The sequence below is a fragment of the Oryctolagus cuniculus genome, chromosome 1 (assembly GCF_964237555.1).
Source record: "Oryctolagus cuniculus chromosome 1, mOryCun1.1, whole genome shotgun sequence".
NCBI classification, from domain to species: domain Eukaryota; kingdom Metazoa; phylum Chordata; class Mammalia; order Lagomorpha; family Leporidae; genus Oryctolagus; species Oryctolagus cuniculus.
In genome coordinates, this window is record NC_091432.1 from 109,411,924 (window position 1) to 109,439,780 (window position 27,857).

The window sequence follows — 27,857 nt, forward strand, 5'->3', positions numbered from 1 at the left end:
TCAGGGCTGGGAGCAGCCTCTGGGCCCTCATTCTCACTCTGAGCTCTTTCCTCCAAGCCAGGAGTCCGTCAAGCTACCCTGGGGCCAGCAGGGCCTGGTTGGCGGCCAGCAAGGAGACCTGAGGACTTGGAAGCACAGAGGCAGGGGCAGAATGGAAGTTCTGGGGCTGGCCAGGCCCCACCCAGTGCGGCAGCCCCACCCCCAGGCCCTGGACAGGGTCATTGTCGGACGGAGGCCCTGCCATACCCAGCCCTCAAACGTCCTAGGGCCTGCCTCCCCCTCTCCTGCTGGGTTGGCCAGGGCAGGTCCCTGGGGGCTGGCATGGATGGGGTGTTGGCCATAGAGGAAGGGTGTGAGGAACACAGGGAGTGTGAGGGGGCGGCTGGGAGGCGGCCTCGGAGCAGGCTGTGTGACAGAGGGCCAGGCGGTACAGTGAGTGGGACAATGTTACCCGGAGGTGCTTGGGATGGGAGCAGATGCAAGAGAGGAGGCCCGCGGGCCCTGCTGGGGAGAGAGGCAGGAGCCAGTGACAGAGCAGCTGGCGTGGGGACATGGGAGCAAGGGAGTGAGGCGGGGAGCTCCCTGGGAAGAGGGAGCATGTGTGTGTGTGTGTGGGGGGGGTTCATAACACGTGCCCTTTCCTAACGCCCCAGTGCTTCACGGCCGCTGCCTGGGCTGCGAGTGAGGATGGCGGAGGAAAGGGACTTGCCCAGGGCCCCTCGGAACAGGACGCGCCGGTACAGGACGGACAGCCTGGCTCCCCACCTCCTGACTGCTGCGCCCTCCGTCACCCGTGTCCCCTCATCTCCACGGAGAACCTGCAAGCCACAGATCCGGCAGCTAGGCTGGCCCGGCGAGAACCCCTCACTTACAGAGAAAGAGCAAAGACAGGAGCAAGTCTGGGGCGAGCCTGGCAGGCGCGGCCAGGGGAGAAGGACCTGATTGGCTCCCGAGGCGCCCGCCCCGCCCCTGCCTCCCGCGAGGCGCGGCAGCAGCGAGCCCTGCCGGGCCGAGGGATGTAGATTGATTGTCTGGTTTTATTAAGGACAAAGTGCTTTTTGATAGTGTGAGGCGAGTGGTTCCCCAGGGCGGGGATTCCGGCCCGGAGCTCCCTGAGCAGCGATCGATCGCCGCCTCGCCGGGGCTTCCCTGCCGTGAGCGGTGCTCCGCTCCGGGCTCCGGCGCAGGCGGAAGACCTCTGATTCTTCCAGGACGGGGCCCTGGGGGCACGGGGAGGGCCTCACGCACAGCGGGCCCCATTGCAGGAAGCTCCCCATGCCACCCCGGGGCAGCGCCCTTGCAACAGCAGGCTGCGGGACTACACGGGATCTGCCCTGCTCTGGAGACGCGAAGGGCACTGTTCTGACGCCCACACTCAGCAGCCTGCAGATCTGTGCAACCCAGCGGGCTCACCAGGGTCATGCAGCCACCGAGCCAAGGGCCCCAGACTCACAGGGGACTGGGCCAGACGGGAAAACTCGGGCTCTCATGCAAGGGCCGCCAGCCACAGCGTGGGGCCCACTCCCTGACCCGCCGTTCTTCTCCCATTACCTGGCCCCCTGTGAAAGTGTGCTGTGACTTGGAACCGTGAATGATAATCCCCAGCGCTGGTCCAGGGACTGAGAAGGTGCAGACACAGCACCGGCTACAGAGATGTGACACATTACATCTTTGACTTTTTCCAACACGTCTTTCTCTTCCCGTTGGTAGCTCCTGTGCTGGTCACAGCAATTTTGTGGGGTGGATGGGCTGGGAGTGAACCTCAAGCACAGGTGAAGAAAATGGAGCACAGAGAGGCAAAGTGACTAGCCCAAGGTGGCACAGCCCAGTGGGCAGACAGGGACGGCAGCCCAGGCTTTCCAACAGTAAGACTTTCTCTTATGCTGTGTATCTGGGGCCTTCCTTTCTGAGCCATACACAGAGTGGACGCAAGCAGGTTTATACAATGTGGCAGAAACAAGCTGTTTGATGTGTGTGTTCAGCCTACAGATCGTAGTAAATGGGGTGCCCTGGTGCATTTCAGGGCAGACAACCAGGAGCAAATCGTGATGGGCGGGGTGCTGGGGGGCGAGGCCCTCCTTTCCCACGAGAGGGCGTCTGAACGTCCCTCTCAGAGGGTCCCACGCTAGGGAGAGCCCTGGGAACCAACGAGCTAGGCAGGGAGGATGCTGAGAGGGGCCGGGCCTGTGGCGGGGCAGCTGGGGGTGCCGTGCGGGGGGCAGGACTCACTCTTGACGGTGAGGAACATGGACTTGCTGATGTCGGTGCCCACGCCGTTGCTGGCCTGGCAGAGGTAGTAGCCGATGTCCTCTTCTAGGACGTGGCGGATCAGCAGCGAGCTGTTGGGCAGGATCTGGATGCGGCCGGTGAGCGGCACCGGGTGGTACTGCTGGGGGTTCCCACTCCCTGGAAGGAGGCAGCGGTTAGGAGCACTGGAGTTCTGCCTAGGGAGGGTACCAGGTGGGACTGGAGGGCCAGAGGAACCGCCCTGGTTCCCCTCTCTCACCCATCTAGGGTCGTTTTGCAGCACAGCCTGTGCCATTGTCAAAATGCTGGAGCCACGTGTCTCCTGCTGGGCGTGGGAGAGACAGAGGTGTGCAGCTGGGGTCTGGGCCTCTGTTCAGTGCCACCTTGGCCCTGAGCTGCTTGGGGGGGTGAATTCCTTGGAGAAGAAGCAAGAGGTGTTTTTGGGCCACTTGGGAACAGGCGGAGAGAAGATTGAGCTTTCAAATGGCAGCGGCTTGGCCACAGGCAGAGAGGCCAGACTTCCTCCAAGCAGGGCTTGGGGGCATTCCTCCCACCCACAGGGTCAGCAGTGGACACAGCCTAGGACGTGAGGCTTGGGCAGACACCCAGTGGGGCCTTGGGAGGCAGCTGGGCTCTGAGAAGGATCCCGAGCCCACAGCAGGTTGACTGAGAAGCAGGGCAATGAGGCTGTGGCAGCGAGGGCAGGTGGTGCACATGCACCAAGTCTGGGCCGGAGGTGGACGGGGGAGGGCAAGTCTGTGGGGAGCAGAGGATGTTGGGAATCAGCAAGAGGGCAGATCCCTGGGGGCGACTGAGGATGACCCCTAGATCGAGGTAGCCTGGGGTCAGGTGACTGAGGTCCTAGGACACCCACCCAGGGCTAGTGAACAGGCCCAAGTCCAGCAGAGTGTCCTCCTCTGCCCCCTCCCCTGCCCTTCCTGCAGACGCTGGCTGGGCCCAGAGCGTACCCTTGGCGTGCTTCCACATGACCTTGGGCGGCGGGTAGCCATCCACCGAGCAGTTGAGCACACCAGCTTTGCCATAGATGCCGTCCTGATTGTTGGGCTGCACCACGAATCGAGGGGGCACTGTGGAGAGAGGAAGTGGCGGAGAAAAAGGTGTTTCAGTCCCTGACAGGTGTCCCAGGCTCAGGCACCTTGCACTCCACGCCAGCCCTTCCTGGCTGGACCACTGTAAAGTGGGGAGTAGGCAGCTTCTGAAATCCAAGAAGCTGAGAGCTTATGCGGAATATGAGGGTGAGCTCTGGGGGTTCTGAGTTCCAATCTTGCCTTTGACAATGATTAATGCAGCAAGTGTCTCCTCGGTTTGCTGACTTGGAAAATGAGATGCTGGGCCCCTTTGATCCTGAGGGGCCCTGCTGGAGCCAACCTTCCATAAGCCCGTGATTCAAACTGGAGACCTAGACCACTGCCCCAGCAGCAAGGCAGTGCCAGAGCTCCCTCCCCTGCGGCGCCCTGTCCCACTCACCGCGCACAATGAGCTGGCGTTCCCTGCTCACGGTGGCCGCGGCGTTGCTGGCGATGCACGTGTAGTTGCCGTTGTGCTTGAGGGAGACACTGGAGATCTGCAGGGAGCTCATGAACTCCTTGCTCTCGATGGTCACGCCCGAGCCTGAGATGATCACCTGTCCGTCCTTCCTCCAGGTGATGCGGATGGGCATGTCCCCCGAGGACACCACACAGGGGATGTAGAGCAGCTGGCCGATGGAGGCAGGCGGGAACTCGAAGGGCTGGATCAGAGGGGGCACTGGAAAGGCAGTGGTGCTGCTGTCAGGCCCCCACTTGCCCCAGCCCAGCCGGTTGCCTTGCCGTGGGGTTCTGGGCAGCCCTGGGCCCCAGCGCGGGCCTTAACTAGGGCTCCCCTGGCTCCTGTGTATCCAGTGACTCCCAGAGGGACCGGGGGGCCCTGCTTGGCTCCTGTCCCTGCCCACTTAGGCCTGAACCCACTGCCCCTGTGGGGCTGACCTTAACTCTGACCTTCAGCTTTGTCCTTGAACTTGAATCATGTGTGTCTTGACATCTACCCACCTGCTGACCCACTCTCAGCTTGTGCCCATGTTCTCATCCCAGAGATTCATCTCACAGCTCTCTGGGGGCCTGGGATAGACTAGAGATAACGTGTCCAGGTGACAAGAGAGGAAGGCTGGTGAGAAGATGGTCCCCACGTGTGCCCCGTAGCTGCTGGTCTACACCTGGGATGCTGTTTTCAGATCTCCCCCAACAGAGGGGCCACCTCCTGCCCTGCCCCTGTGCACTGTCATCAGGTGTCGGCACTGGCGAGGCTCACACCCCTGGTCACTTCACTCGCTCTATAGACATTGCCTCATATCATGACATGGGCTTGACGGTCCCCACTTTGCAGAGAAAACTGAGGTTCAGAACAGAGAAGGCATCGCTTGAGGTTTCAAAAGAGGTGATGGCAGGATTTGAAATATCATCTGCTCTCCACATCTAGGCTCTCTCTTTAAAAAAAAAAAGAATTATTTATTTGGAAGGGAGAGCATGAGAGAGAGAGAGAGAATCTTCCATCCACTGGTTCACTCCTCAAATGGCCACCATGGCCAGGGCTGAATCAGGTGGAAGTCAGAAGCCTGGCACTCCATCCGGCCTCCCATGTGGGTGGCAGGAACACAAGCATGTGGGCCGTCTTCTGCTGCTTTCCCAGGCACATTTAGCAGGGAGCTGGATGGGAAGTGGAGCAGCTGGGACTGGAACTGGCACTCGGCAGTGAAAAGCAGGCATCTCAAGCGGCTACTTAACAACGCAGCTGTTTGGGGGGACTTTGAAGATAGCCCCCAAAATGCCCAGACCAGAGGCCCTTTGGTCTCATGAGTGAGTGGCAGGAATGAGCAGAGAGGGAGCTCTGTGGTCTGCACTACGGTCAGGTGTTCAGATTCACCTGGGCAAAGCTCTGTCTGCTCAGCCTCCCTCCCCTTGGAGCTGCTGCCACCCCTCCTCCCTTGCCGCTTAGCCCCTGGGGTCCTGTTGCTTGGAGATGGACCCTCCCTTCTGGGCTCAGGCTAGAGCATCAGCCATTATCTTTATGATAACTCAATTAGGCTGCAGCGGCTTCCCTAGCAAGTGGAGGAGAAGCCGGTGCAGGAGACAGACAATCGGCTTAACAAGGCTGAGCACCTTGGGCGTGGGATCGCCTTTCTGTAGTCAAGTAATTCAATTACAAGGCCCGCAGAAGTCCTCTGGCCTCCTCCCAGGCTCCAGCCCCAGCTCCTCGGGATCCTGCTTCTCTCCACCCCAGGGCCACCTAGGATGGCCACCGTGGGGGATGAGCCCCCCAAGGGGAGGGGAAGGGAGAGTGTAGGCTCCGGGTGCCCCCTGCACCTTCAGGGCTTTCAGTGCTCAGCAGGATGCTGTCTGTGGGGAGTGGGCAACGCTGGACACAGAAAAGCCCCTCCTGCTGCCTTGTGGATCCTTGGGCCAGTTCTTGACCGAGACTTCTAGGTCTCAGGGACGCTGCCTCCGTGACCCTCAGCAGGGCCTCCGTTGTCATCTCCCACCTTCCTTCAGTCCAGCCCCGGGCTCCCTCAGTGCACCACAGCCACCCGCAGCGCCACGCCGTAGCCTGCCTGGGTGAGCGCAGCTGGACACCGTGCTTCCTGTCTCTCACCACTTGTCCCTGTCCCCGCCTGCCTGGCTTGCCTCCGCCTCTTCTAGATACACTTGGCTTCGGGGGCTCTGGTCGCTGTCAGGACTTCCTCATTCCCATCTCTGGCTGTCATTCTCCCCCTGGGATGAGCCATTGCCTCCCACCCCCCATATTTGTTGGCCCTTAGACATCTTCAGATGGATTCCTCTGGAACCTTGACTCTAGCAATGGCCCAATGCCCAGTCCCAGAGAGTCCTCTTGTTGGGCCTCTGAGGGTCCCCCCCCCCCCAGTGTGTGCATGCCCAGGTCAGCTCTAGGCCTCTGGGCTTCTTAGGCTTTCTGCTGGACTCGCTGCAAAGACCCACAGCTGCCACCCAGTTTGCCTCCTTGGGCCTGGAGGAGTCCTTTCAGATCTGCCCAAATGCCACTTCTTCCGTGAAGCCCGCCTTCCTCCAGCCCTTGGCAGGCATCTTGCTCCACTCCACTTACCATGGGTCAGCTGTATCACCACCCACTGGTGCTGGGAGCTGGAGTTGTAGAACCAGGTCTTATTTACTTGGCAAATCGTAGGCACCCAATAAATGCTTGTCGGATGAGCAAAGCGAATGAACATGGGTCTGGGTGCCATTTCCTGGGATGACCTTAGAAGCTCACCAGTGAGGCAGGCAAGGGGTGGGGACAACGGGGGATGGGGTTCACCCAGAGTAAGGAGGTGCCCTGTGCTGTTCCCCAAGATGCTGTATTTGTGCTTTGGAATTCTGGGGCCCCCTAGGGGCCGGGCCTATGAAGTCCTAGCATCAAACTGGCTCCTGTGACTTAAAAGCTCTGTGGACACATGACCATGAGCAAGAGGGGAGAGTGGTGACAGTGACCAAGGGCCGGAAGGCAGGGCACATGAGCAAGGCAAGAAGGTGGGAGGAGGGGGCTGTCAGGCCTGGACGCCCCCACCAATGTGGATGAACGGCTAAAGCACCACACTGCCACTGTGCACAGGGCAAGAGGCTAGAGGCAGGCTGAAGTCAGACAGTGAAGCTTGGTTCAGGCAAGGGGAAGGCTGTCTGAGTAAGAAAGGATTTAGATAATAGAGCAAGTTACTAAGGCAGTTTAATTCATTAATTAACTAACTCATCTAATATTTATGGAACGCCTGCTCTGTGAGGGCGTGATGCTCCATGTGGGCTGGGGAGAGCAGAAGCATGTTCACACTACAGACAGGGCTTCCGGGAGCTGCTGGGGAGGGGAAGACACCTCCCGCCCTGAGGACTGGACAAGCACCACGCTGAACTCAGAGCACACGGGGCCGTCCCACCGGTGGGTGATCTGACAGTTAAAGGACACACGTGCTTTCAAAATTCAGATGGGATGAGGGAGAGAGGGGCAAGGCTGAGGCAGGGGACAGTGGCTGCTTGTCCTGCAGACAGCTAAGGGATGTGGCTCCTGCTTAGAAGCCAAGTCCATGGGGACTCTTCCTGATGCACAAGCGGCGGCGGCCCAGACCCAGCGCTGCTCTTTGACCAGTGATGCACAGTGCCTGCCCCAGCGCTCAGCCAACAGGCACGGGCTGGTGGAACGTGTGTGTCCATCTCTACCTCGGGCAGCTCAGTCCATCAGGAGGCAGGGTCTCTGACCATCTCCACCCTGGTGACAGCCAGGGCCTCCTGCCCCCAAGTCCTAGCTCTGCCAGCAGACAGCCTGGATGTAGGGGGCACAACCAGGAGTTTCTCTCAGGTGCCCTGCTCTGGCCACGGCCCTCATTAGCAAGCTCTCATGATGCCCAAAGGCTGGAGGACACAGTGGCTGACAGGGCTGCTGGGGCTGTAACAGTGCATGCAGTGCCGTGTCCAGCCACCATAAAGTCTTTATGGCCACTTGTTTGGGAGTGTCACTCAGGGGGAAGTGTGCTGACCACCAGCCCAGCCCATAAACGCTTTATGGCGTTTCTCATCAACTCTCTTTGAGCACGAGCCTTTTATTTATTGCACCTGTTAGCAGAGTGCACCGTGGGAAGTCAGGGCTTCTGTGCAGCACGGAGATGGGAAAGAGGGGGCCAGGACGCTGGGTTCCACGCTCTGCTACCACTTAAGGGACCACGACGGGCAAGCTGCCTCCTCACCGCCCTCTTTGCTTCTCTTTCTGAGCCTCGGTCTTCTTCATCTGCGAAGTGGAGCGGTTGGACCAAGTAATCTCGAAAGCCCAACACTGATTTTCCAGTTTTATCAGGTCCCCTATTCAGGAACAATTGCAATGAACTTCAGTTTCTTACAGAATCGCTCATCTTGGGAAGCCCTTCCCAGACCACCTTATACAGAACCACAAAGCCTCACCCCCTGGCCTTGGCACTCTCATTTGCACTCCTGCTTCGACAAGGGACATCTGTTATGTATTTGACGATGGTGTGTTTCTCCACTAAAATATAAGCTCCCTGATGCCCGGGCTTTCTGTCTGCTCTGAGCATAGCCGTACAGTGCCTCAAATATGGTGAGTGCACAGCAAATACCAATGAATGAGCGAATGGGTACTTCATCACCACTGTCATCATCTTCATCACCACTGCCAACTTCACCAGTCCTGACTGTCCCGTAAGGCAGTTTCTTACTGCTGTGTTCCTGGCTCCCCTGGCCAGGGAAGCAGGGCTCCTTAGTACCCAGTCCCCCAGGTGTAGCGAGCGATCTCCTCTGATGGAGTCTGATGCGCTCTCTTCCTGTGGATTCCAGCAGAGTTCCTTCCAAACCTCCACCTCTGCCAATAGCAGGCCAGGTGCCCTGCTTTCTCTCTAGCCCCCCGACCACAGAAACCTCGGCCCCTTCATCAGGGTGGGAAAGGGCCTCTGCCACAGGCTCTCAGGATATGGCAGGGGCTAGATGGCGCTGGGCCCTGGCCAGTAGGGGAGAATGATTGTGGGTAGGGAGTAGGCGCATGTGTGTGCGTGTGTGCCTGTGTGTGTGTGCATGTGTCTTTCTACTGGCTCTCCACAGGGACCTGGCACCACCTCCTGATCCTGGCCCTGATGAGCACGGGCACACAGAACCTCACACCTTTGGTTTGGCTCCAGAGACCCTTGGAGACTCAGATGTAGGGATGGAGATGTCTCTTCACCAAGCCAATGCCAAGGTGCACCCAGTGCAGCCCTGTCTTCCTAGTTAATTAAACAGCGTGTGTGCCCAGAGATGCTTTTGTGCTACGTTATTTTTCAGCTACAGGGGGTCCTAAGGTCACCAAGTCCAGGCTGGATCTGTGTGCCTGCCTCTTAGCACCCTGCCAAGGAGCTCTCCCTGTGCCCAGAGACAAGTACCCCCCCGCCCCCCGCAGCTCGGCTCTCCCCTGCCACCCCACGTTACGTGTGCCAAATCCTAGGCAGCCCTCAATGCATCCTCTACCCTCTCTCCCTTGTGCCCCTCACATCTTGTCGGGCTACAGAGAGCTCACTTGGGCAATGCTTCACTGGGCCCCACCTGCAGCCGCCTTTTGTGGCTCGGGAACCGTGCCTTGCAGGAGGGTACATTGGGAGCATCTGTGTATATGTAACGGCGTGCATGCATGTGTGTGTGCTCAAGCACGGAGAGGTGATTGTGCGACTGTGATGCTTGTGCACACTTGTATGTGCCAGGATGTCCAGGCACGTGTACCCACAGAGAGGCGTCTGCACGTGTGTGTTTGCTTCTCAGCTCAGTGTTTGAAAAATTCATTAGGAGACAAGCAGTCCCAGAAGGAATGGAGTCAGCAGTTGTTTTTCCAGCTCACAGAGCTGCATAGTTTTTGCCCCTCCCTGCCCACCAACCATTGGCTCCACAGAGAGGTGTCAGGGGAGGGGACCTCCAATTTATCTCCGGCTTCCAGGGCCCTGTCCTGCCCCACCTGGCCCTTTCCTGCACTCCTGCTGTCTGCTCCGGTTTCCAGCAGGGCAGTAGCGCTGGGGTCTGCAGTGCTGCCCCCTTCCCCTCCCTTCCCCCGCCAGGGCCAGGGCTCCCTCACCATGCCCAGGGCACCTCCTCCACCCCCTCCATGGGTAGCTCTTGGAAGAGCAGCGCATCAGCTAATCAAGCAGCGTGATCATAATCAGCTCTGATGGGTTCTTCTGCAAAAGTGCATTCTAATGAGGCGAGGGAGGGAGGCGGAGGGGGAGGAAGGACCCAGGCTTGGGGAGTGGTGGGGGCATAGGGACCCCAGAGCCCCTCACACAAGTGGTCTAGCGAGGAAAGAGGGGACCACACCTCTTCTAGGGCTGGGTTTCTGGAATTTTTCAGAACCCAAGGGTGGGGAAGGGAGCCTGCACATGGTTCTCTCTCTCTCTCTCTCTCTCTCTCTCTCTCACACACACACACACACACACACACACACACCCTGCTTTGTGGATACTAAGCTTATGTTGGGTGCTGGGTATACACATGTGGCCAGGGCATGGGCTCTCTCACACACCCCGCCCCCTCCCCCACCCTGGGCTGGGGCACTACAGGCCCGACCAGCCGCTGAGACGGACTGCATCAGATTCAATTCATTAGGGCTGATCGCTCCCGGAACGGGGCTGCATAATTGATGAGCTGAGCAGCTCTGAGGATGTTCCGAGGCCTTGGAGCTCGCAGCTGCCCTGTTGTTATTGCTTCCTTTTAAGCCAGCAGACCCGGCCGAGTGCTCGCTGGTGCGTGCGGGTGAGGGGAGCGGCGAAGAGGTTAGATGGTTTAATACCTGATGTTTACACTGTGAACACTCGGTCCCCTGCTTCTACGGGAAATGGATACAGGCGCCGTACAGCACAGCCGGGCAGGCGGGCTGGCTGGCTGCCACCGTTACCGCTGATGTGCCCAGGATGCCAGGGGCCTGTGAGGCTCCTGCTGGCACGGCAAGGCCCTTGGGCTGGGCAGAAACACTGGGCTGAAGAGGTGACCAGGACAGCCCTCAGCCCGACTGGGGTGCAACAGCGGAGGGCAGGGAGGGCTCCTCTCCTCTCCAGGCCTGTGATGCTACAGGGCCCCCCAGTACTCTGGGCTCAAAGTGAGGTTTCCCATAAGTCACTTGACCTGGACTAGTGCCTCAGAGTCAGCCACACACACACACCCACACACACACACACACACCCACACACACACCTATCCACACAGGCTGTCTGGCACTGTGACAGGTGGTAAGTACGCAGGTGCACAGGATACGGCCCTAGGTACTGGCAAGGATGAATGTGGATGACAAAGCATGCATCGGGCACACGGGAAGGATGCACTCACCTCCTGCCCCCCGGCCCTCCCACCTGTATGACCCATGGTCCCCACATGCTCCAAGGGCCAAAACCAGATGCTGCCTCTAACCCCAAACTCTCCCTGCCTCCAGACCAACCTCTCCGTCGGCAGTGGCCGTATTCAACTGCCACCGTCCTACAGCAAGGAAGTGCCTGCAGGCTGGGGCCATCTCCTTTTTCCCTTCCCTCGCATGAGCCCAGGGCCCACAGTCCCTGTAGGACGTGGATAGGGGTGCGTGTCTCCTGAACCTCCTCTCCCCACTGCCCGGGGGTGATGCAGACGCCCAGGGGAGGGGAACCCCCCAAAGCCAGGTGCTCTCAGAGTCTCAGGATCCCCTCCCCTCCCCCTCCCAGGTGGTCCCAGATGCTGTATTTATCCCTGAAGGGCAGCTGGGGGCAGAATTCCTCCCCAAGCCGTCCCTTCTCCTGGTTCTGGAGTTACCAGAAAAATTGTCTGCACATGACAAATTACTCAGCCTTTCCAGACCTCAGCCTTTGCCCTGGGATTTGGGGAGGAAGCGCTGCCTGCGTTAGGTAAGCTGCAGTTGTGGGGTTCGACAGTGATGCACGCAGAGGTGCGCCCTCCACACTGAGCCCTGCCCTGATTGTAATGACCGCAGGCTGGAGACCGGAAGCCCCGTCCTTCCTCCCTGGCACAGCCACGGGCTGTGGCGGAGCCTCAGGCTGCAAAGGCCGGCTGCCTGCTCATTTTCCCAATGCCCCAGCCCACCCTGGCTCTTACCCATCATGGTCACCTCGGATTCAGTGACCACCCACCCCCAGCCACCTGGGTTCCACCGACCTCTCCTTAGCTCTGCCTCACAGGGTCCATTCTCTCGCCATTCTGCCCCCGACCTACCCAGCACCTTCCTCTCACCAGCTGTCTAGACAGTTCCAGGCCTGTGGGTTCCAAAGACTCATACACCTGCACAGGCCCAGGGCCTAGGGCCCAGCCGCCCGGGACTCCCTCCTTCATTCATTTGTTCCCCTGTATTCATTCACGCATGTGCCCGTAGCTCACTGCAGGGCTGTACTCCCAGGCATGAAACACAGACCTCAGCCAGGTAGGGGTGAAGGGGCTGGGTAGGGGGAGATTTTGGAGCCCTGGGCAGCGCTTTCAGGCTTACGCAGCACCAGCAGATGGGAGGTCCTTCCCCGTGCTTTAAAAGCAGCCTGGGCTGTCCCATCTGTGTCCCAGGAGGGAGTCAGGGCTCACTGTGGTTCCCTCCACCCCAGGCTTCCGGTGGTGATCTCTGGCTGGCCCTGTCCTGACATCAGAGGCCCATCGCAGCTCATCATGTCGGACCGGGCCTCCTGCCCAGGAGGTAACCTGCCTGCCCTCTGTCTGCTGCACAGCCCTCTAGCACCCGGGGCCAGTGCTGCCTTGTTCTGCAGTCTGTGGAGCTTCTCACCCACCATCTCTCGACCCTGCCTCATCACTCAGGATTGCCTGCTGCTGCCGCCTGCAAGGTTGGCTGGAGGGGGCTGAACTGGGCGGGCTGGGAGGCCTACCTTTGACGGCCACGTGGACACTCTGGCTGATGGAGAGCTGGGGCTGGATGAGCACGCTGCAAAGGTACTCGCCCTCGTCCATGCCCTTCTGCACGTCGGTCAGCTTGAGGGTCCCGTTCTCAAACACCACCTGCCGGTGGTTGTCGGGCAGCAGCAGCGCGTCCTTGTACCACTTGATGGAGTAGTAGGGGTAGCCGATGACCCTGCAGTTGATGAGCGTGTCCCGGCCGGCCACTGCTGTGATATTTCGCATCGCCCGGATGCTGGGGGGGCCTGAAGAGGAGGAGGAGGAGGAGGAAGAGGAAGAGGGAAGGCAAGGGAAGACGTCAGCTGGAGACAGCCAGGCACTGTCTTGTGGTGTTCTTCTCAGTTGCCTGGCCCCTGAGACTCAGGAGGTGGACGTCGGGTGTGGGGCGGGGGGCGAGGGAGGCCTCTATACAAGGCTAAAGGAAGAGGCTGGAGCTGGGTGGGGGGTCCACAGTCACTCTCAGACTCAGTCCCTGGCTTCAGATGGTTGCCAGCAGTCCTGTTTCAGTTACAGCCAGGGTGAACGGCTACTCCCCTGGGGGGCCAGGGTACCCAGCAGGGAGACAGCCTTGCCAAGAAGAGACTGGGTTAAGGGAAATGTGGGGATTTTGGTATTCCCATGCTACTGGCCCATCCTGGCCTTGGGCCCCAAAGGATCTCACATGCAGAAAAGATGGAAAGACAACAGGACAGTTCTCACTGCACGGCCTGACCCTTGCAGCAGGGAAGTACATGTCGCAGACTCCAGAGAAGGGGCTGTAAAAGGGGACCCCGGTCACACTGGCCGGGGATGGAGTGTCCTCTCAGGGCCTACGTGGGGGCTCAGAAGCCACCATCAGGGACAGGGCTGCAGAGGGTCCAGGAACTCCGTGGCTTCAGCTCTCCATCCAGGAAGTAGGGACAGGACAAGAGTCTCCCAGGGTGCTGCAGCTGTGTCCCTGGCCAGTTCGGAGGCGAGGCAGGAAGGGGGCACCCCGGAGGTCCGCATTTCCCCTGTGGGTCCGGAGACCTGGCACGGCGTCCACTTCTGCCACCCTCCCCTGTGCCACGGCACCCACTGGCCCTTGCCTTCCTCCTCTGCACTTGGGTCAGGGGTCCCTGGTAGGGCCAGATGAGGAATGAGCGGAACCCCGCAGGGATGCAAAGACCTTTGGGAACTCAGCTCTCGCCACAGGGCTGTGGAGACGGTCACCCTTTCCCCCACTCCCAGAGGCTACCTGCCTTCATCCAACCTCAGCCTCCTGCTCTTGATGGTTTGAGCCTTTGGGGAGAAGATGAGGCCCTGGCTCCCGGCTGCTTACACTCCCTGGAGCAGGTGGGTTGGCTCAGTGCAGGGTTGGGGGAACACTGGGAACGCAGCTTTCATGGGCACCTGTGTTACAGATCAAGCCTGGCTCCCCTGTCCCGTGCTGTCCTTGTGATTGCAAGGCCCTGGTGGGACTGGCAGAAGTGAGCAGGTGCTTAGCATTCCTGGGGCCCCGAGAGACTGGATGAGTAGGAGGTGTTGGTGGGGCATGTGGGATTCGGGAGAGGAGAAGGGGGGTTGGAGGGGTTGGAATGGGAATGGGGTGACTGTACCAGACACTCACACATGAGAACAGAAGATGGGGCTTGTGGTGGGCAGGGAAAAGGGGGTGCGAGAGAGCAGAGAGACCTCTACTAAAATCAAAATGACGACCAATCGTAAGTACTAAGCACCACAAGAATAATGGGAACCACAGAGATGGCAAAGGAACTCAAAAGCCTATTCTGATATTTAAATGTAGACAGGCACCTCTTACGTTTATTCGCGCCTGATATTCAGCACTGCCCACCGAGTTCCGCGCTGCGCACCGGTACACGCCCCCGTCGCGGATCTGGGGGCCCGTGACGTTCATGTGGCTGATGGTGGTGCCGTCCGACATGGTGTACTGGTTGGTGCGGTGGCTTCCGTCCCGCACAATGGGCTCGTCGTCCAGGGCCCAGGTGACGGTGGGGGGCGGGGCGCCCTTGGCCGCACACATCAGCGAGAACTGCTCCCCGGGGTTGACCACCTTCTCACTGAAGGACGAGATGATGCGGGGCGTGCCGTCTGCAGGGAGCGAGGAGCCCCCTTCAGGGTCACCGAGCCATGGAGACACCGTCCCACTGGGCCACCCACCCGGGAGGGGGAGCAGGGAGACAGCCGCCATTAACAGCGAAGAAGTATCACGTGCAACCTTTCCTTTGCAACCCACAGGCCCAGGTTACTACTGTCCACAGGAGACTCCAGCCTTGGGATCTGCCCTTAGCGCCGAATCTTGGGCGAGTGATTTAGCCTCTCCCTGCCTCCACGGCGGCTGCAGGCAGAGGAGGGGGATACTAACTACACTCACCAATGCTTATTGTGGGGATGGAGTGAATCAATGCATTTCAGAGGCTCAGTGTGGCACTTATAGGGACTTAATAAACGTTAGTGCCTCTCCACAGTTCCTTTTCCACCTCTGTCTCCTCCCTAAATGAGTAAAGACACAGAGGCTCAGAAATGACTTGGGCAGACCCATAAGGGAACTTCAAAAGTTTGTGGAAAAATCTAATTAAATGATAACATTATTTTGGTGCAATTTTTTTAAGAGACTATGCATAGTTTTTAAATAATGTCTTCCATGAACTTTTTGATGACCCCTTGTGTTTATGATTTCAAGAAATTTTGCACCAAAATAAATCTTTTAATTCCACCTGTCCGTGAACTTCTGGAGGTTCCCTACAAGTGGAGCAGCAGGGCCCTGCGGAGTGGTCCCAGTCTCTCTGGAAGTGATCATGCCAGTAGGAAAGGGTGGGTGTTGGAGCCCTGTTAGCAAAACACCTTAAGTTTAAGGCATTAAAATGCAAGTTTCAGAGGCCAGCATTGGGAGCAACAATTAAGACACTTGCATCCCATATTGTTGTGTCTCGGTTCAAGTCCCTGAGCTGCTCCCGACTCCAGCTTCCTGCTAATGTGCACCTTGGGAAGTGGCAGCATATGGCTCAAGTCATTGGCTCCCTGCCACCTGTGAGCAACCCAGATTGAGTCATGGATTCCTGGCCTCAGCCTGGCCCAGTCAGTGGTATTGTAGGCATTTGGGGAGTGAAATAGTGGATGGGACACCTCTGTCTCTGTCTCAGCCTTTCAAAGAATAATCATAATAAAAAAGCAAATTGTCCAGACACACCCAAAGGCAGAGGTGGGGAGCCTAGGGCTGGGCCTTGAGTCTTGGTTAACAGAATAATCTTGGGCAAGACAATTAACCTCCTTGCCCAGCTTCCTCATGTGGGATGTGGTGATGTAATTACCAGTCCTGGCCAGCCCGCATAAGATCCTTGCAAAGGATTAAAAATGGGCATCAGGCACTTTAAGAAGTCACAAAGAAAAGAAAGTGACCCCTGTGTAATATGGTGCTCCTCACAGTCCACCTGCACTCACACTACCCAAGACTCTGCTGTTTCTCCATCTCTCAGGGACAAAGCCCAGCAGAGTCTGGAGCTTGACAGAACCCGGGAGGGCCCTTGGGGTCACGTGGTCCCAGCCCCTCCTCTGCTTCCCTCCCCTTCCCCACTCTCAGTCCCTGTCATCGGGCTCATTCCCATGTGCCAGTCAATGCCGCCCATCCTCCAAGGTCTCGGTCATTCCACCAAGGACAGGTGGGTGAAGGCTGGGGAAGGGCTGACTGGGGCCTCCTGGGATAAGAGGAGTGCATGCTGGGCTGGTGCACCGGCTTGCTGGGCAGAGAGACCGGGGATACAGCACAAGGAGGGCTCAGTCCCCTGAGGAACCACGGGCTGGACAGAGGGACCTTTTTGTTGCAAGAGTGAAAAGTTCTTGGAAGGAACAGGATTGTGGATTTTTCCGGGGTTGGGGGGTATGTGTAAGACAGCTCTAAAGAAAGAGCTTGGGGAGCTGGCGCTGTGGTGTAGCAGGTAAAGCTGCCACCTGTTGTGCTGGCATCCCATATGGGCGCTGGTTCGAGTCTTGGCTGCTCCACTTCCGATCCAGCTCTCTGCTATGGCCTGGGAAAGCAGCAGAAGATGGCTCAAGTGCTTGGGCCCCTACACCCGCATGGGAAACTGCGAGGAGGCTCCTGGCTTCAGATTGGCACAGCGCCAGCTATTCTGGCTATTTGGGGAGTGAACCAGCAGATGGAAGACCTCTCTCTTTCTCTCCTCTTTCTGCCTCTGCTCCTCTATAACTCTGCCTTTCAAATAAATAGATAAATAAATATTTTTAAAATAAGTTTTTTTTAAAGAGAGAATCAGGGAACTTGCTGGGAAGGGTGGGGCTTCTGCCAGCACCCACTGCACCTCTGAGCAAATGAGGGCGAGGAGCTGCCCCCGGGGTGATGGCAGCCCGGCAGGCTGGACTTTCATTCTCACCCTCCTCCTGCCTGGGCAACTTGTGCAGCAAACAGCCTGAACGACTCTACACAGAGGTGCTGGGCGAGGAACCCTGCGTGGTGCAGCTTTAAAGGGAAAGAGAAGCAGGTGGAAACCCGGGCCCCTGGTAACAACCAGAGCCTCCTGCGAAGATCCAACGCTCAGAGCCTCCTGGCACTCTGGGCTCTGGGAGACCAAAAACCTTTCCCACCCCAAGTCCCCTTTAGTGGTGAGGTTCTAGGTATGTGGGTGAGCCGAGGCAATGCACTGGGAAGGTGAAGAGGCTTGATCAGACCCCTGGGATCTTGGCCAAGTGATGGTCGCCACAGTTCCCTCAACTGTGAAACAGGTCACAAAACAGCAAAGGCACTGCACACGGAGGAGCCAGGGAGATTGTGCACCTGCCTGGAGAGCAGGGAGCGCCGGCCCAGCTGCCACGGGGCTTCCCCGCTAGGAGGTGGCAGCAGACAGCTGGGATCGGGTGACCCCGCCCCGCCCTGCCCCGCCCTCCGCCTGGAGTCCCGCTGTCCCCGCCTACCCTCCAGCACGATGATGGCGAAGTCCTGGGCGGTCTGGGCCTTGCGGGTGGCGAAGCACTGGTAGGCCCCAGAGTGGCTCTTCTGGGCCGAGGCGATGAGCAGGGTCTCGTTGCCGAGCCCGCGGATGGAGATGGCCTCGTCCGGCAGCACCAGCTCCGTGTTGCGGTACCAGCGGATGGCGAACTCTGGCGAGCCGCTGAGCGAGCAGGACAGGATGACCGTGCTGCCGATGCCGGTCTTCAGCTTCTTTGGTGTCAGGGTCACGTGAAGCGGCTCTGGGCAGAGTGGGGGAGAGAAACAGAACTTACTGCGGGGAGAGGGTACGTGTGTGGGTGGGGGTGGGGAGGCAGTGGCCATAAAAGGCCTGGGTTCTGCAGCCTCCCCTGCTTCCCCCACTCCTGTCCTCTGCCCTGCGGCCACTTTCCTGCCCCCAGATGCAGCAGCACCAACAACTCCGTGTGGCACTCAAGGCCTCTGGGACATGGCTCCCCTTCTGCTGTCACCCAAGCCCACAGTCTGGAGCGTCAGGGACCTGCCTGCCTGCCCTGGGCTGCTTCCGGCTCCAGGGCCTCTGCCTAACCCCTACTCATCCTTCACACCGACCTCCCAGGTCACCTCCTCCAAGAAGTCTTCCTGGACACCACTCTGCCTTCCAGCCAGCTGAGTTAGGGATCCGTCCTCCAGCCCTACTGTGCACAGCTAGTCCTGCCCTGACCACACTGTCTTTTCATCACCTCTTTTGTGTGTCTCCCTCTGGACTTGGAGCTGCTTGAAAGCAGGGTGACATCTCTCAGTTTTATGTCACTACCAGGACCCAAGCCAAGTTTATTGATGGTGATTGTTAACTGCCCTGAGCTGGCCTCTCTCCCTGTTCTCCATGGGCTGAGGGCTCTGTACAGGGGACTCCTGTTCTGGGAGCTCAGGACCCCAAGGAGGCAGCCTGCAGGAGAGGGGGAGACTGCAGGCCCACGTGGGTTGGGTGCAGCCAAAGCAGACATGACTTCACCCTCGGCTCTCCCTGTCTGCTCCCCCAGAGCCTCTGTCCAGTGCCCAGGAAACGTCAGTGTACAAAGAGGCAGGTGGCTTCCTGCTTATCCCGGTCACCAGCCAGCGATCCCAGGGCTCTGCCAGCCTCTGTCTCTGTCTCCTTGCAGCCTCTGCATGGGCTTGGTGGCAAAATGGGGGTGGGTGTGGAATATGGAGAAGCAAGGCTTTTCTTCCCATGAGCCTGGCAGAAGGGCTGCGGGTGAGGCTGGGAGACAGAGAACAGCTATTTGCTTTCCCTTGAACCTGCCCATCCAGCTGAGCCCGCTGTGGGCTGGGGCGCTGAGGAGTGGAGGAGAATCAAGGACCTCCATGTACAGGGGCAGTGTGGGTGTGCACACATCTGGAGGTGGTTACTTATTGCACACCTGTGGGAGTATACTCGGATACGGTGAAGGGACCAACCTGTACATGTGTATGGGCACCACAGATGTGTGCGTGTGTGTGTGGAGGGACATAGGCATGTGCATTTTTGGCATATGTGTGTGTGTGTGTGTGCACGCACGTGTATGTGTCGGCCTGCCTGCAGGCACAGGGGCAGGAGCTGTGGACACTGCATTTACCTGGAGTCAGGTTTGCAAGTTTCCAAGGATTTGGAGGTATGCACCCTCCTGACCCATTTCCTGAGCCTGTGTATGTGTGTGTGTGTGTGTGTGTAGGAGGGTGGGCAAGGAGGAGACAGAAATGTTAGACTGAACTTTTCCAGACGGTGCTTAGGGCAAGAAGGGAGCCTACTGTGCTGCCCAGAGTTTGCTCAGACCCGAGGCAGGTGTGCCCCAGCCCCCGAGGTAGGGCCCTCAGCATTTACTGGGCATCTGAGTCGTGCTTGGCCACCTCACGGCATTTCTTGGAGCTCACTCACTCTTCCAGGTTTCTGGTGACTTGGGGTGCGGAGGCCCTCTGCCTGGCACTGTGGAGAAACACGGGCAATTGTGCAGACCTCCTTGACCCGGGGGAGGACACTGGGCCCAGACTGGGCTCAGCGATCAGACACCAGGCCTGGGAGGCCCCGGGCAGCCACTGCTGTGGGTCTCTGGGCCTCCCCAGGGGCTGCAGGCCTGCAGCTCCTAGCTGATGAGATGGGTGGCGAGCTGGGACAGAGCTGCCTAGGCCAAGCTTCAAGGCACGGTGATCCTCCTGCTGGGTGGCTTCCTGCTGCTGCCCCGGAAAGAGTGACCCTCACGACACTGTCAGATGCCACGTTCAGGGGCTCAGGCTACTGCTGCCCCTGTGAGGCGTGGGATTCCCCAGGCGCCTCCACTGTCAGCCCCACTGCAGCCCAGAGAGCAGGGAAGTCCGGGTGCCAGAGCTGGAGGGAGCTGCTTCATTCTCCAGGTGGGGGGAACCTGAGGTCGGGTTCTGCACGAAGAGGTGGGGGTGAGTGGGCCGAGGGGTGACCCCGGGTCTCTCCAGTTCTCATCTAGGCTTCTTTGCCCGCCTGGGGGCTCCCTGGCCCCTGGGGCTCTGTGCTGGGGGGGAGGGGAGGAACAGGAAAGGGCAGAGCCGAGGCCCGGCTGATACAGAGAGGGAGGCTGACTGCGTTGTTTATAGCCCGTGTCTGATCCGATGGGTCACTGCCTCCACCAATCATCGTTACGTGGTCTGAATGTCATGCTAGGATGGGGCCATATGTCTTGTCGAAAGGATTCGCATCAGCACTGCTTCCCCGACTGCAGACACCGCCTCCCCCAGCCAGCCAAGAAGCCTTGCCCCAAAGTGAGCTCCTAGCACCACCCTCGTCGTCCCAGTTAACCCTAGTGACCTCCGGCTGGGATCACTGTCCCCTTTCACAGAGGACACTGAGCTGGTGGCCATGGGCAGGACCAGGGGCATTGCCAGAGCACCCAGCTACCGTCCACAGCCTGGATAATCCCCGGAGCAGGTGCGGCTGCCAGCCCAGCCCTCCCAGTCCACATTTCGGGCCCCTCAAATGTTCCTGGGACTGCCTACGAGGTTCTCCCTACTCACCGATGACTGTAAGGACGCCTGTAGCCTCTGCCGAACCAAAGGTATTGGTGACCTCACAGATGTAAGTGCCACTGTCCTCGGTCCGCAGGTCATTGATGGTCAGCCCGGTGATGCGCTTGGTCCAGCGGCTGTCGGCTGGGAGTGGCCGGCCGTCCTTGAGCCAGCGGATGGCAGGGATGGGGTAGCCCGAGGCAGCACAGGGCAGCTCCACGGTGTGGCCGGCCCACACTTCTTGGGAGTGGAAGCCGTCCAGGATGGTGGGGATGGACTCGGCAGGGTCTGGAAGACAGAGAGTGTTGGCAGCCCTTGGCCAGGCCCCAGGTGGGTCAAGCTGGGGCTGGGGCAGGAAGGGTGACAGAAGCCTGCTGCCCACTGGTGCCTGCAGGGAGCGGGTCTCGGCGTGGCTCCAAGTGAGTGTTGGGGTGGTGGGGGGCTCTGTCTCCTGCACTGAGGCCATGCAGAGTCCCTGAGGACCACATTTAGTAGCAGGGGCCAGGAGGGGCAGAGAACGTGTTGGCATTCAGGCTAGAATGATAGACGGGGAGATGGAAGAGGAAGAAACAGAAGATGGGGCAGAGAGGGAGGGGTGGGCGTGAGAGCTGTCTAAACACAGAGTCCCTGCAGTCTGGCCAGCCAGGAGCCGGGATGGCCAGGAGAATCCTGACGTCCAGGTTCACAGTTCTTGATCAGGCTCTGTCTGGGCTTCACCCTGGGCTGGAAGAGCCCCTGTCCCCCTGCCCTTACCCTGTCTTCCCCTGTGGGTGCCCTGGACAGGCTCAGAGGCCACAGCACTTCCACTAGAAGGGCTCAGGCACTCAGGCTTTTCCCTTCTGCAGAACCCCCCCCCCCCGCCCCGCACTCCTCACACTCCCTATGACGTTCCTGTGTTCTGCATTCCCAAACCAGTGGCCCTGAGACCCCAGGCCCCAAACTACGGGAGACCACGGCCCCTTGGAGATCAGTTCCCGTGTGTGGTACCCATGCCATTTATTTTTATTTATTTGAAAAGTAGAGTGATAGAAAGAAAGGGAGGGAGAGAGGGAGAAAGGAAGAGAGGGAAGGAGAGAAAGGCATTGTCTATCTGCTAGTTCACTCCCTGAAAGGCTGCAATGGTTGAGTTTGGGTCAGGTTGAAGCCAGGAGCCTGGAATTCCATCTGGGTCTCTCACATGGGTGGCAGGGGCCCATGTACCTGGGTCATCTTCTACTGCTTTCCCAGCAGGGACTAGATCAGAAGGGGAGCAGCTGGGACTCACAGTGGGGCTGCGATACGAGATGCCGGTGGCTGCTTAACCCCGCTGTGCCATTTCTGGGAGGATGTCCCGGCTGCTGTCCAGTCTTGCTCTCCCTCTTCAGCCTCCCTGTCCCTGGCTTTTCTGCTCCTGGGAGACCTCCCCCAACTTTTAAACTTCCACAGGCCCCCTTTACCTGCATGCAATAGGACCTGATTCCAGGGCTGCTGGGATCTGGCCTGAGCACTCCGGGCCTGCCCAGCCTCTCTCAGTCCCACCCCCACATCTGCAGGCCTCCACCATGGAGCACAGGGTCCGCCCACAGCAGGCGATCAGCTCCCATTCAGCGTTCACTGACCATTGTCAGCGTCCCCACCTCTGGGTGCCCCCCGGCCACCTTTGCCTCCCACAGCTCCTCTCATTCTATTTCCAACCATCCAAGCGGCATCCCTCCCCTGGTTTAAAGGAAAGTGTTTAAAGGGCTTTTTTTTTTTTTTTCTTTTTGAACAGGGACCATGAGCACATGGCAAAGCTTTAGAAAGTCTAGAAGAACCTGCAGGGAGAGGGTGTGTCCCTACACCCCTGCCGCCAGCCAGCCTATTGCCTCCCTGTCCCACTACCCAGCAGCAGTCAGTGCAAGCCATGTGTCCCTCTGTCCCGACACAGCGGGCCCTTGAGGCAGTGTGCAGCCAGGGCTGTACCTCCTGGGCCTGGCCAGGGCTGGTGAACCCTCAGCAGCCGAGGGCATGGGGTGGGCCTGTGGCCTGATTTTTCTGGGTAAAACCCACATGGCAGAACTTGAAGACCTGGCTTCAAGACCACCCTGGAGGGCAGCAAAGCAGGCTGCCAAGATCAGAGAGGGGCCAGGGGCCTGCCCAGGATCACGGGGCATAGCTAAGATCAGAAGCCTGCTTGTTTAGGAAGTAGGATCCGAGGTGGAATCATCTGAAATCCTCAACTTGGCCTGGGAGTGAATGGAGGGGGCCTCCTGACCCATGGGCTCTTTTTATCACTCGTGGGCACTTCCTGTGCCTCTGCTTGTCTGCCCTCGAGAGGGCTGGGTTGTGGAGCTTCCCTCCAGGGGAAAGACCTTCAAGAACATTCTCTGCCCACCCCCGGGGGGGCTCTTCAGGAGGTGGTTGTGGGTGGAGAAGGAGCCGGGGTTCTGCTTCGTCACTGAAAGCCAGGTGACCTTGGACGAGTCTAGTGACCTCTCAGACCCAGGCGTGTGGCGGCAGTGATAACACGGCCTCCAGGTCTCACGAGGCTGTTGTGGGCAACTCAGGGCGAAATGTGGGTCACAGCGCTTTCCAGAAGCTTCCTCGAGAGGGAGATGTGCAGGGCAATCACTTCGTCCCTCTCCGACTCTGTGGCCTCTTCCCTCAGCGCCCAGCCCGACGGGAAAGGCTGGGATGAACAAAAACCTGGTGCCAGGGAAGAATTACTCAATGTGACACTTAATTGATGCAAAATACACAAATTCTGTGGCACTCCGCAGAATTTACAAGCGAGGGGCGGCTGGAGGAAGGGGCGGGGGGAGGGAATTAATCACCGAGGCTCAGGCGTGAAATTAAATTCTGAGGGAGAGAAACCTCTTTCATTACTGTGAGCAGAAGTAAAACGCTGTGGCGTGTACACGGCACAGCCCCGGGGGACTGGGTGCTGCCAGCGCTGGCGTGGGGCTGGGGGAGACAGATGGCCCCGCCTGAGGAGTCGCCGAGGGTTGTGCCCTGGGGCAGGGCTGGGCCGGGCCGCAGGTCCAAGGCACCCAGGGCTTAGGACAGAGCTTCTGCACCTGACTCTGTTCTTGGGAATGGGGTGGTGGGCGGGGGTGCGGGCGTGGCCTGAGCCTGCAGTAAGTGCTAGGTAAACTCACAGGCACTGTATGTAGAGAATCCTTACGATGGGCTTGATTTGGGTGGTGGGGGGTTCCAATTACTCTTGCAACTGCCTCTTCTCACTTAGAAAACATGGGAAAATTGAAAACGGCCTCCCCACCCTCTTTGGAAATGTGGAAGGGATCATCGTTATAGCCCAGCAGCCGCCAAACAGCGGTAAAGACCGCTCCGGCAGCAAGGGCAGCCGCTGCCTGTCCGGGGCTCCCTGCAGGTCTGAACCAGCTGTGCTTTTTATCTACAGAATCAGGTTTTGTTTTCAGTCCATTTTGTCGCTCCCACTTTAACAGATCCAGAAGCTTTTCCTTCGATGCCAGGTTGCACAGCCAGGAAGCGGTGAGGCTGAGACAGAAGCCCCGGCCGGATTCCTAAACACTCTTTAACAGTGTGTCCCATCACCAACTCCCTGCCGCCCTGCTCCCACCTTAGCTAGCACTAAGTGGGCACTGAAGACGTGAGCACAGGGTGGCTCCTGCCACCACCATCTCCAACACATGGTCCCAAGCATCATCTCACCCACCCCTCTCCCTAGTGAGCTGGGGTACCCACAGCCCCTATGGCCCTGGCCACTAGACCCTGGGGCATCTCAGGGGATGCTGACCCACACCGTGGGGAGGGTGGGGCGGGGAGCCTGGGGCGCTGGCTCCCCACCACAATTCCCTTCTGCACTGCCTCTCTGGTATCAGTTGCATTTTTGCCGAGACAAGCAGCTTGCCGACAAGCAGCCTTGCCACATCACATCACATCACATCAGGGCCCGCGTCACTGCACGCCTCCCTCCCCTCGCCCCGCCTCCCTCCGTTCTGTCCCCAGGGCTCCCTCCTCCTCCCTTCTCCTAGGTCTTCCTTTGTCTCTCGGTTCTGTTTTCCCCTCCTGTGTCTCTCTGCCTCTCTCCTCCCATCCCTCAGGGTACATTCCAGCCTCACTCCCATTTCTCAGATGGGGCTTTAGCTGGTGCCGGTTCCTCCCACTCTCCTCCACTGGCCCTTTTCCTCACAGCTGCTGGGGGCTGGAAAGGAAGGGAAGGGTGGCAGGTTCTCCAGTTTTGAGAATCGTGCTCTAGGGGTGGGCATTGAACCAAGCCCTTGAGATGCCCACAGCCCATACCAGAGCATCTGGGTTCCACTCCCAACTCCAGTTTCCTGTGAATGTGGACCTCGGGAGGCAGTGGGGATGGCTCAGGTACTCGGGGTCCTGCCGCCATCTGGGAGACCCAGATTAAGCCCCCAGCTCCCTTTTGGGAGAATCAGCTTGTTGTCTCTGTCTCTCCACCTCTCAAATACATACATACATAAATTTTAAAAGGATGCCTTTTTGTTACAGTTGGACAGGAGGAAGACTTGTATAGTAGAGTGACTATAGTTAATGAGATTGTACATTTATTTTTTTTTTAAAAGCTAGAAGGCAGGACTTAAAGAAATGCTGGCTGTTTGAGGAGAGAGCTCGCTTACCCTGATGTAAACAACGTGGATGGATATACGTGCATTGAAACATCACCTGGTACTCCATAAATACATGCAATTTTTATGTATTGGTTAACATTGTTTTTACAAATGTCTTTTTTTGAGGAACTCCCCTGAAATTCCCCCTGGAAGCTGGAGGTCGGCCTGAGTGGTTAGAGAATGGAGGGGTTGGCCTGTCGCTGGGGTGGGGGTGGGGAGATGGAGCAGCTCTGCAGAAGGCGGGGTCTCGGCGCCCTTCCCACATTGTGGGAGAAGCATGCAAATAAGATGCAAAACAGCCTCTAAACAAGTCCCAGCACATTTGGGAACGGGACTGCAGATTCCAAAGCTAAGTCACAAAGACAGCGCCCGCACAGGGCAGCCCGATGTCTCCGCATGTGACAGCGGTTTCCCTTGGCCTCGATAATGCCGTAAATATTTACTTAGCGCCAACTGTGTGCCAGGCGCGGAAGACATGGAGTGAGTCGGGGAGCACGGTCCTTGTCCTCCCAGCTCCTGCTGTCCTGTTTTTTGCCTCCGAATGTGTAAGGCAAAGGAGGCCCCTGAGAGAGTGACACTGGGGTGGCTCTCACCAAACCACAGAATGCCAGGGGCAGACAGGATCCAGGGCAGGCACTCAGACCAGCTCCTATCCCAGAGGCCTGGCCGTGGGGGGGGGGTGCCCTGTGTGATGACGGGGGGAGGGGTCTCATCCCCGAAGCCCCCTGTTCTCACTATTAGATCATCCTGCTTCCAAAAGCACTCCCATCTCAGATTTGCAACCTGCAGGCTGTGATCCATTAGGAGGTGGTAAAACCCCTTTGGGAAGTTGAGATCAGCATTTGGGAAAATGAAAATAAGGTAAAACAGAACAGAAATATCAGTGTGTGTTGCCCGGGTTATAATACAGTCGTCTGCTTGGGGATTGCTATCAAAAAAGGTTTGGAGACCAGGAAGCTGGAGGGGAGCCGCATGCCTGCTTTTCCTCTCTGGGATTACGGCTTGGGGTGGGCACCCAGCCAGCGCCGTGGGGTGGGGAGGGCTGTGGCTAGGAGGAGCCCAGGGCCAAGGGGCCCAGAGTTTGCATTCTGGCCGCTGTGTCTCCCCTGCAAGTCGCTTGGTTTCCACAAGCTGTGGTTTTCTCACCTGTTAAATTAGGGAGAACAGCACCTCAGAGGGCTGCCACGGTGCCTAGCAGCCAGCCAATGAGGGAACTCCGAGGTCCACAAGGCCACCCAGCAAATACCAGCTTCCATCCCTCCCAGGAAGCTACAATAATAGACCTTCAGAAATGAACTGTTTACAGTTATATTCTTCAGGGCTGGTGCTGTGGCACAGTGGGTCAAACCACCGCCCACAATGCCAGCATCTCATATAAGCCCTGGTTTGCATCCTGGCTGCTCCACTTTCTTCTTTGATTTTTTCAAGATTTATTTATTTATTTACTTAAGAGGCAGAGTTACAGACAGAGGGAGACACACACACAAAGATCTTCCATCTACTGGTTCACTCCCCAGACGGCAGCAATGGACAGGGCTGGGTCAGGCTGAAGCCAGGAACCTGGAGCTTCATCCGGGTCTCTTATGTGGGTGTGGGGGCCCAAGTACCTGTGCCATCCTCCGCTGCTTTCCCAGGCATTTTAGCAGAAAGCTGAATTTGAAGTGGAGTCAGATGGAGTTCCTGACTCCTGTGTTTGGCCCTGGCCCAGCCTGGGCCATTGGGACCATTTGGGGGATGAACCAGAGGGCGCAAGTTCTCTCTGGCTTTCTCTGTCTCTCCCCCCATCCTTCTGTAACTCTGCGTTTCAAATAAACAGAATAAATCTTAAAACATTATAATCTGCCTGCTCTGCAATGTCAGGAGGTGGCCTACAACTGGAGAGACACATGTACTCAGGGGTAAAATAGAATTGTGCAGAAACTCAGACCGCAGGAGATGCAAACGCCCTGACTTGTAGGTGAACAGTCCCTGCGAGCATCGATTTTGTCTATGAGCTTCCTGACGGGGAAGGCAAGGAAAGGAACAGGAGGGTGGGCTGCACACCCCCACTGCTGGATAGATGGAAATGTGCTGGTTCTCCAGGAGAGCACAGACCCCACACCCAAACTGGATAAGGTCTCCCCCAGTGCTTTCTGTAGCTGGCCTCTTTCATCTCCTTCTCGAGCACACAGGGGACTTCTCGATTGTTGATGGGATGAGCCCGCGGCCTCCCTCCCCAGCCCCCCGGCCTACCTGTCACAGAGAGGCGGGCCCCGTTGCTCTGTCGGGTCTCCCCGCTGTACTTGTGCTTGGTGATGCAGCGGTAGGTGGACAGCGCGTCCTCCTTCTGCAGGTCCGAGATGTACAGCCCGCCGTGGGAAGTAATAAAAAACCTGTTTTCTGGAGACACAATCAGGACAGAGTCTATTACTGCCTAGCCTGGGCAGCTCTGGCTGGCAGCTGGCTTCTCCCAGGCCTGTTCTGTTGCCCAGAGAGAAGAGGCAATGGAGAGACGAAGGGGAGCTTGGTGCAGCCTCAGAGGCAGGGGACCATCTCTCTGATGGGTGAGGATTTCCCACACACCATCAAAATGACAAATAGAAATTAGCAATTGTTCCTTTAAGTATCGATGCATCAAGGTTTAACAGAAAGAAGCTGGGATTCAGAGTCAGGCTGGGATCTCAGTCCCGCCATCTAGCTGTTCTACTTACTAGCAGTGTGACCTTGGGAAAGTTGCTTAACCTCTCTGAATCT

General features: G+C 58.2%; 1 protein-coding gene across 2 annotated transcripts in view; it reads right to left on the reverse strand.

The window, feature by feature from the left end:
* DSCAML1 (DS cell adhesion molecule like 1) overlaps positions 1 to 27,857 on the reverse strand; it is a 338,651-nt gene that overhangs the window by 66,610 nt on the left and 244,184 nt on the right. The window contains exons 4-11 of one of the 2 annotated variants that reach the window (XM_002708369.4): positions 27,357 to 27,503; positions 20,557 to 20,835; positions 17,544 to 17,819; positions 14,412 to 14,708; positions 12,611 to 12,883; positions 3,736 to 4,014; positions 3,216 to 3,335; positions 2,230 to 2,406 (exon numbers count right to left, since the gene is read on the reverse strand). In XM_002708369.4, the coding sequence (XP_002708415.2) occupies positions 2,230 to 2,406; positions 3,216 to 3,335; positions 3,736 to 4,014; positions 12,611 to 12,883; positions 14,412 to 14,708; positions 17,544 to 17,819; positions 20,557 to 20,835; positions 27,357 to 27,503 (1,848 nt within the window). The remainder of the gene's footprint in view (positions 1 to 2,229; positions 2,407 to 3,215; positions 3,336 to 3,735; positions 4,015 to 12,610; positions 12,884 to 14,411; positions 14,709 to 17,543; positions 17,820 to 20,556; positions 20,836 to 27,356; positions 27,504 to 27,857) is intronic. The other variant, XM_070078766.1, reaches the window with a different exon arrangement.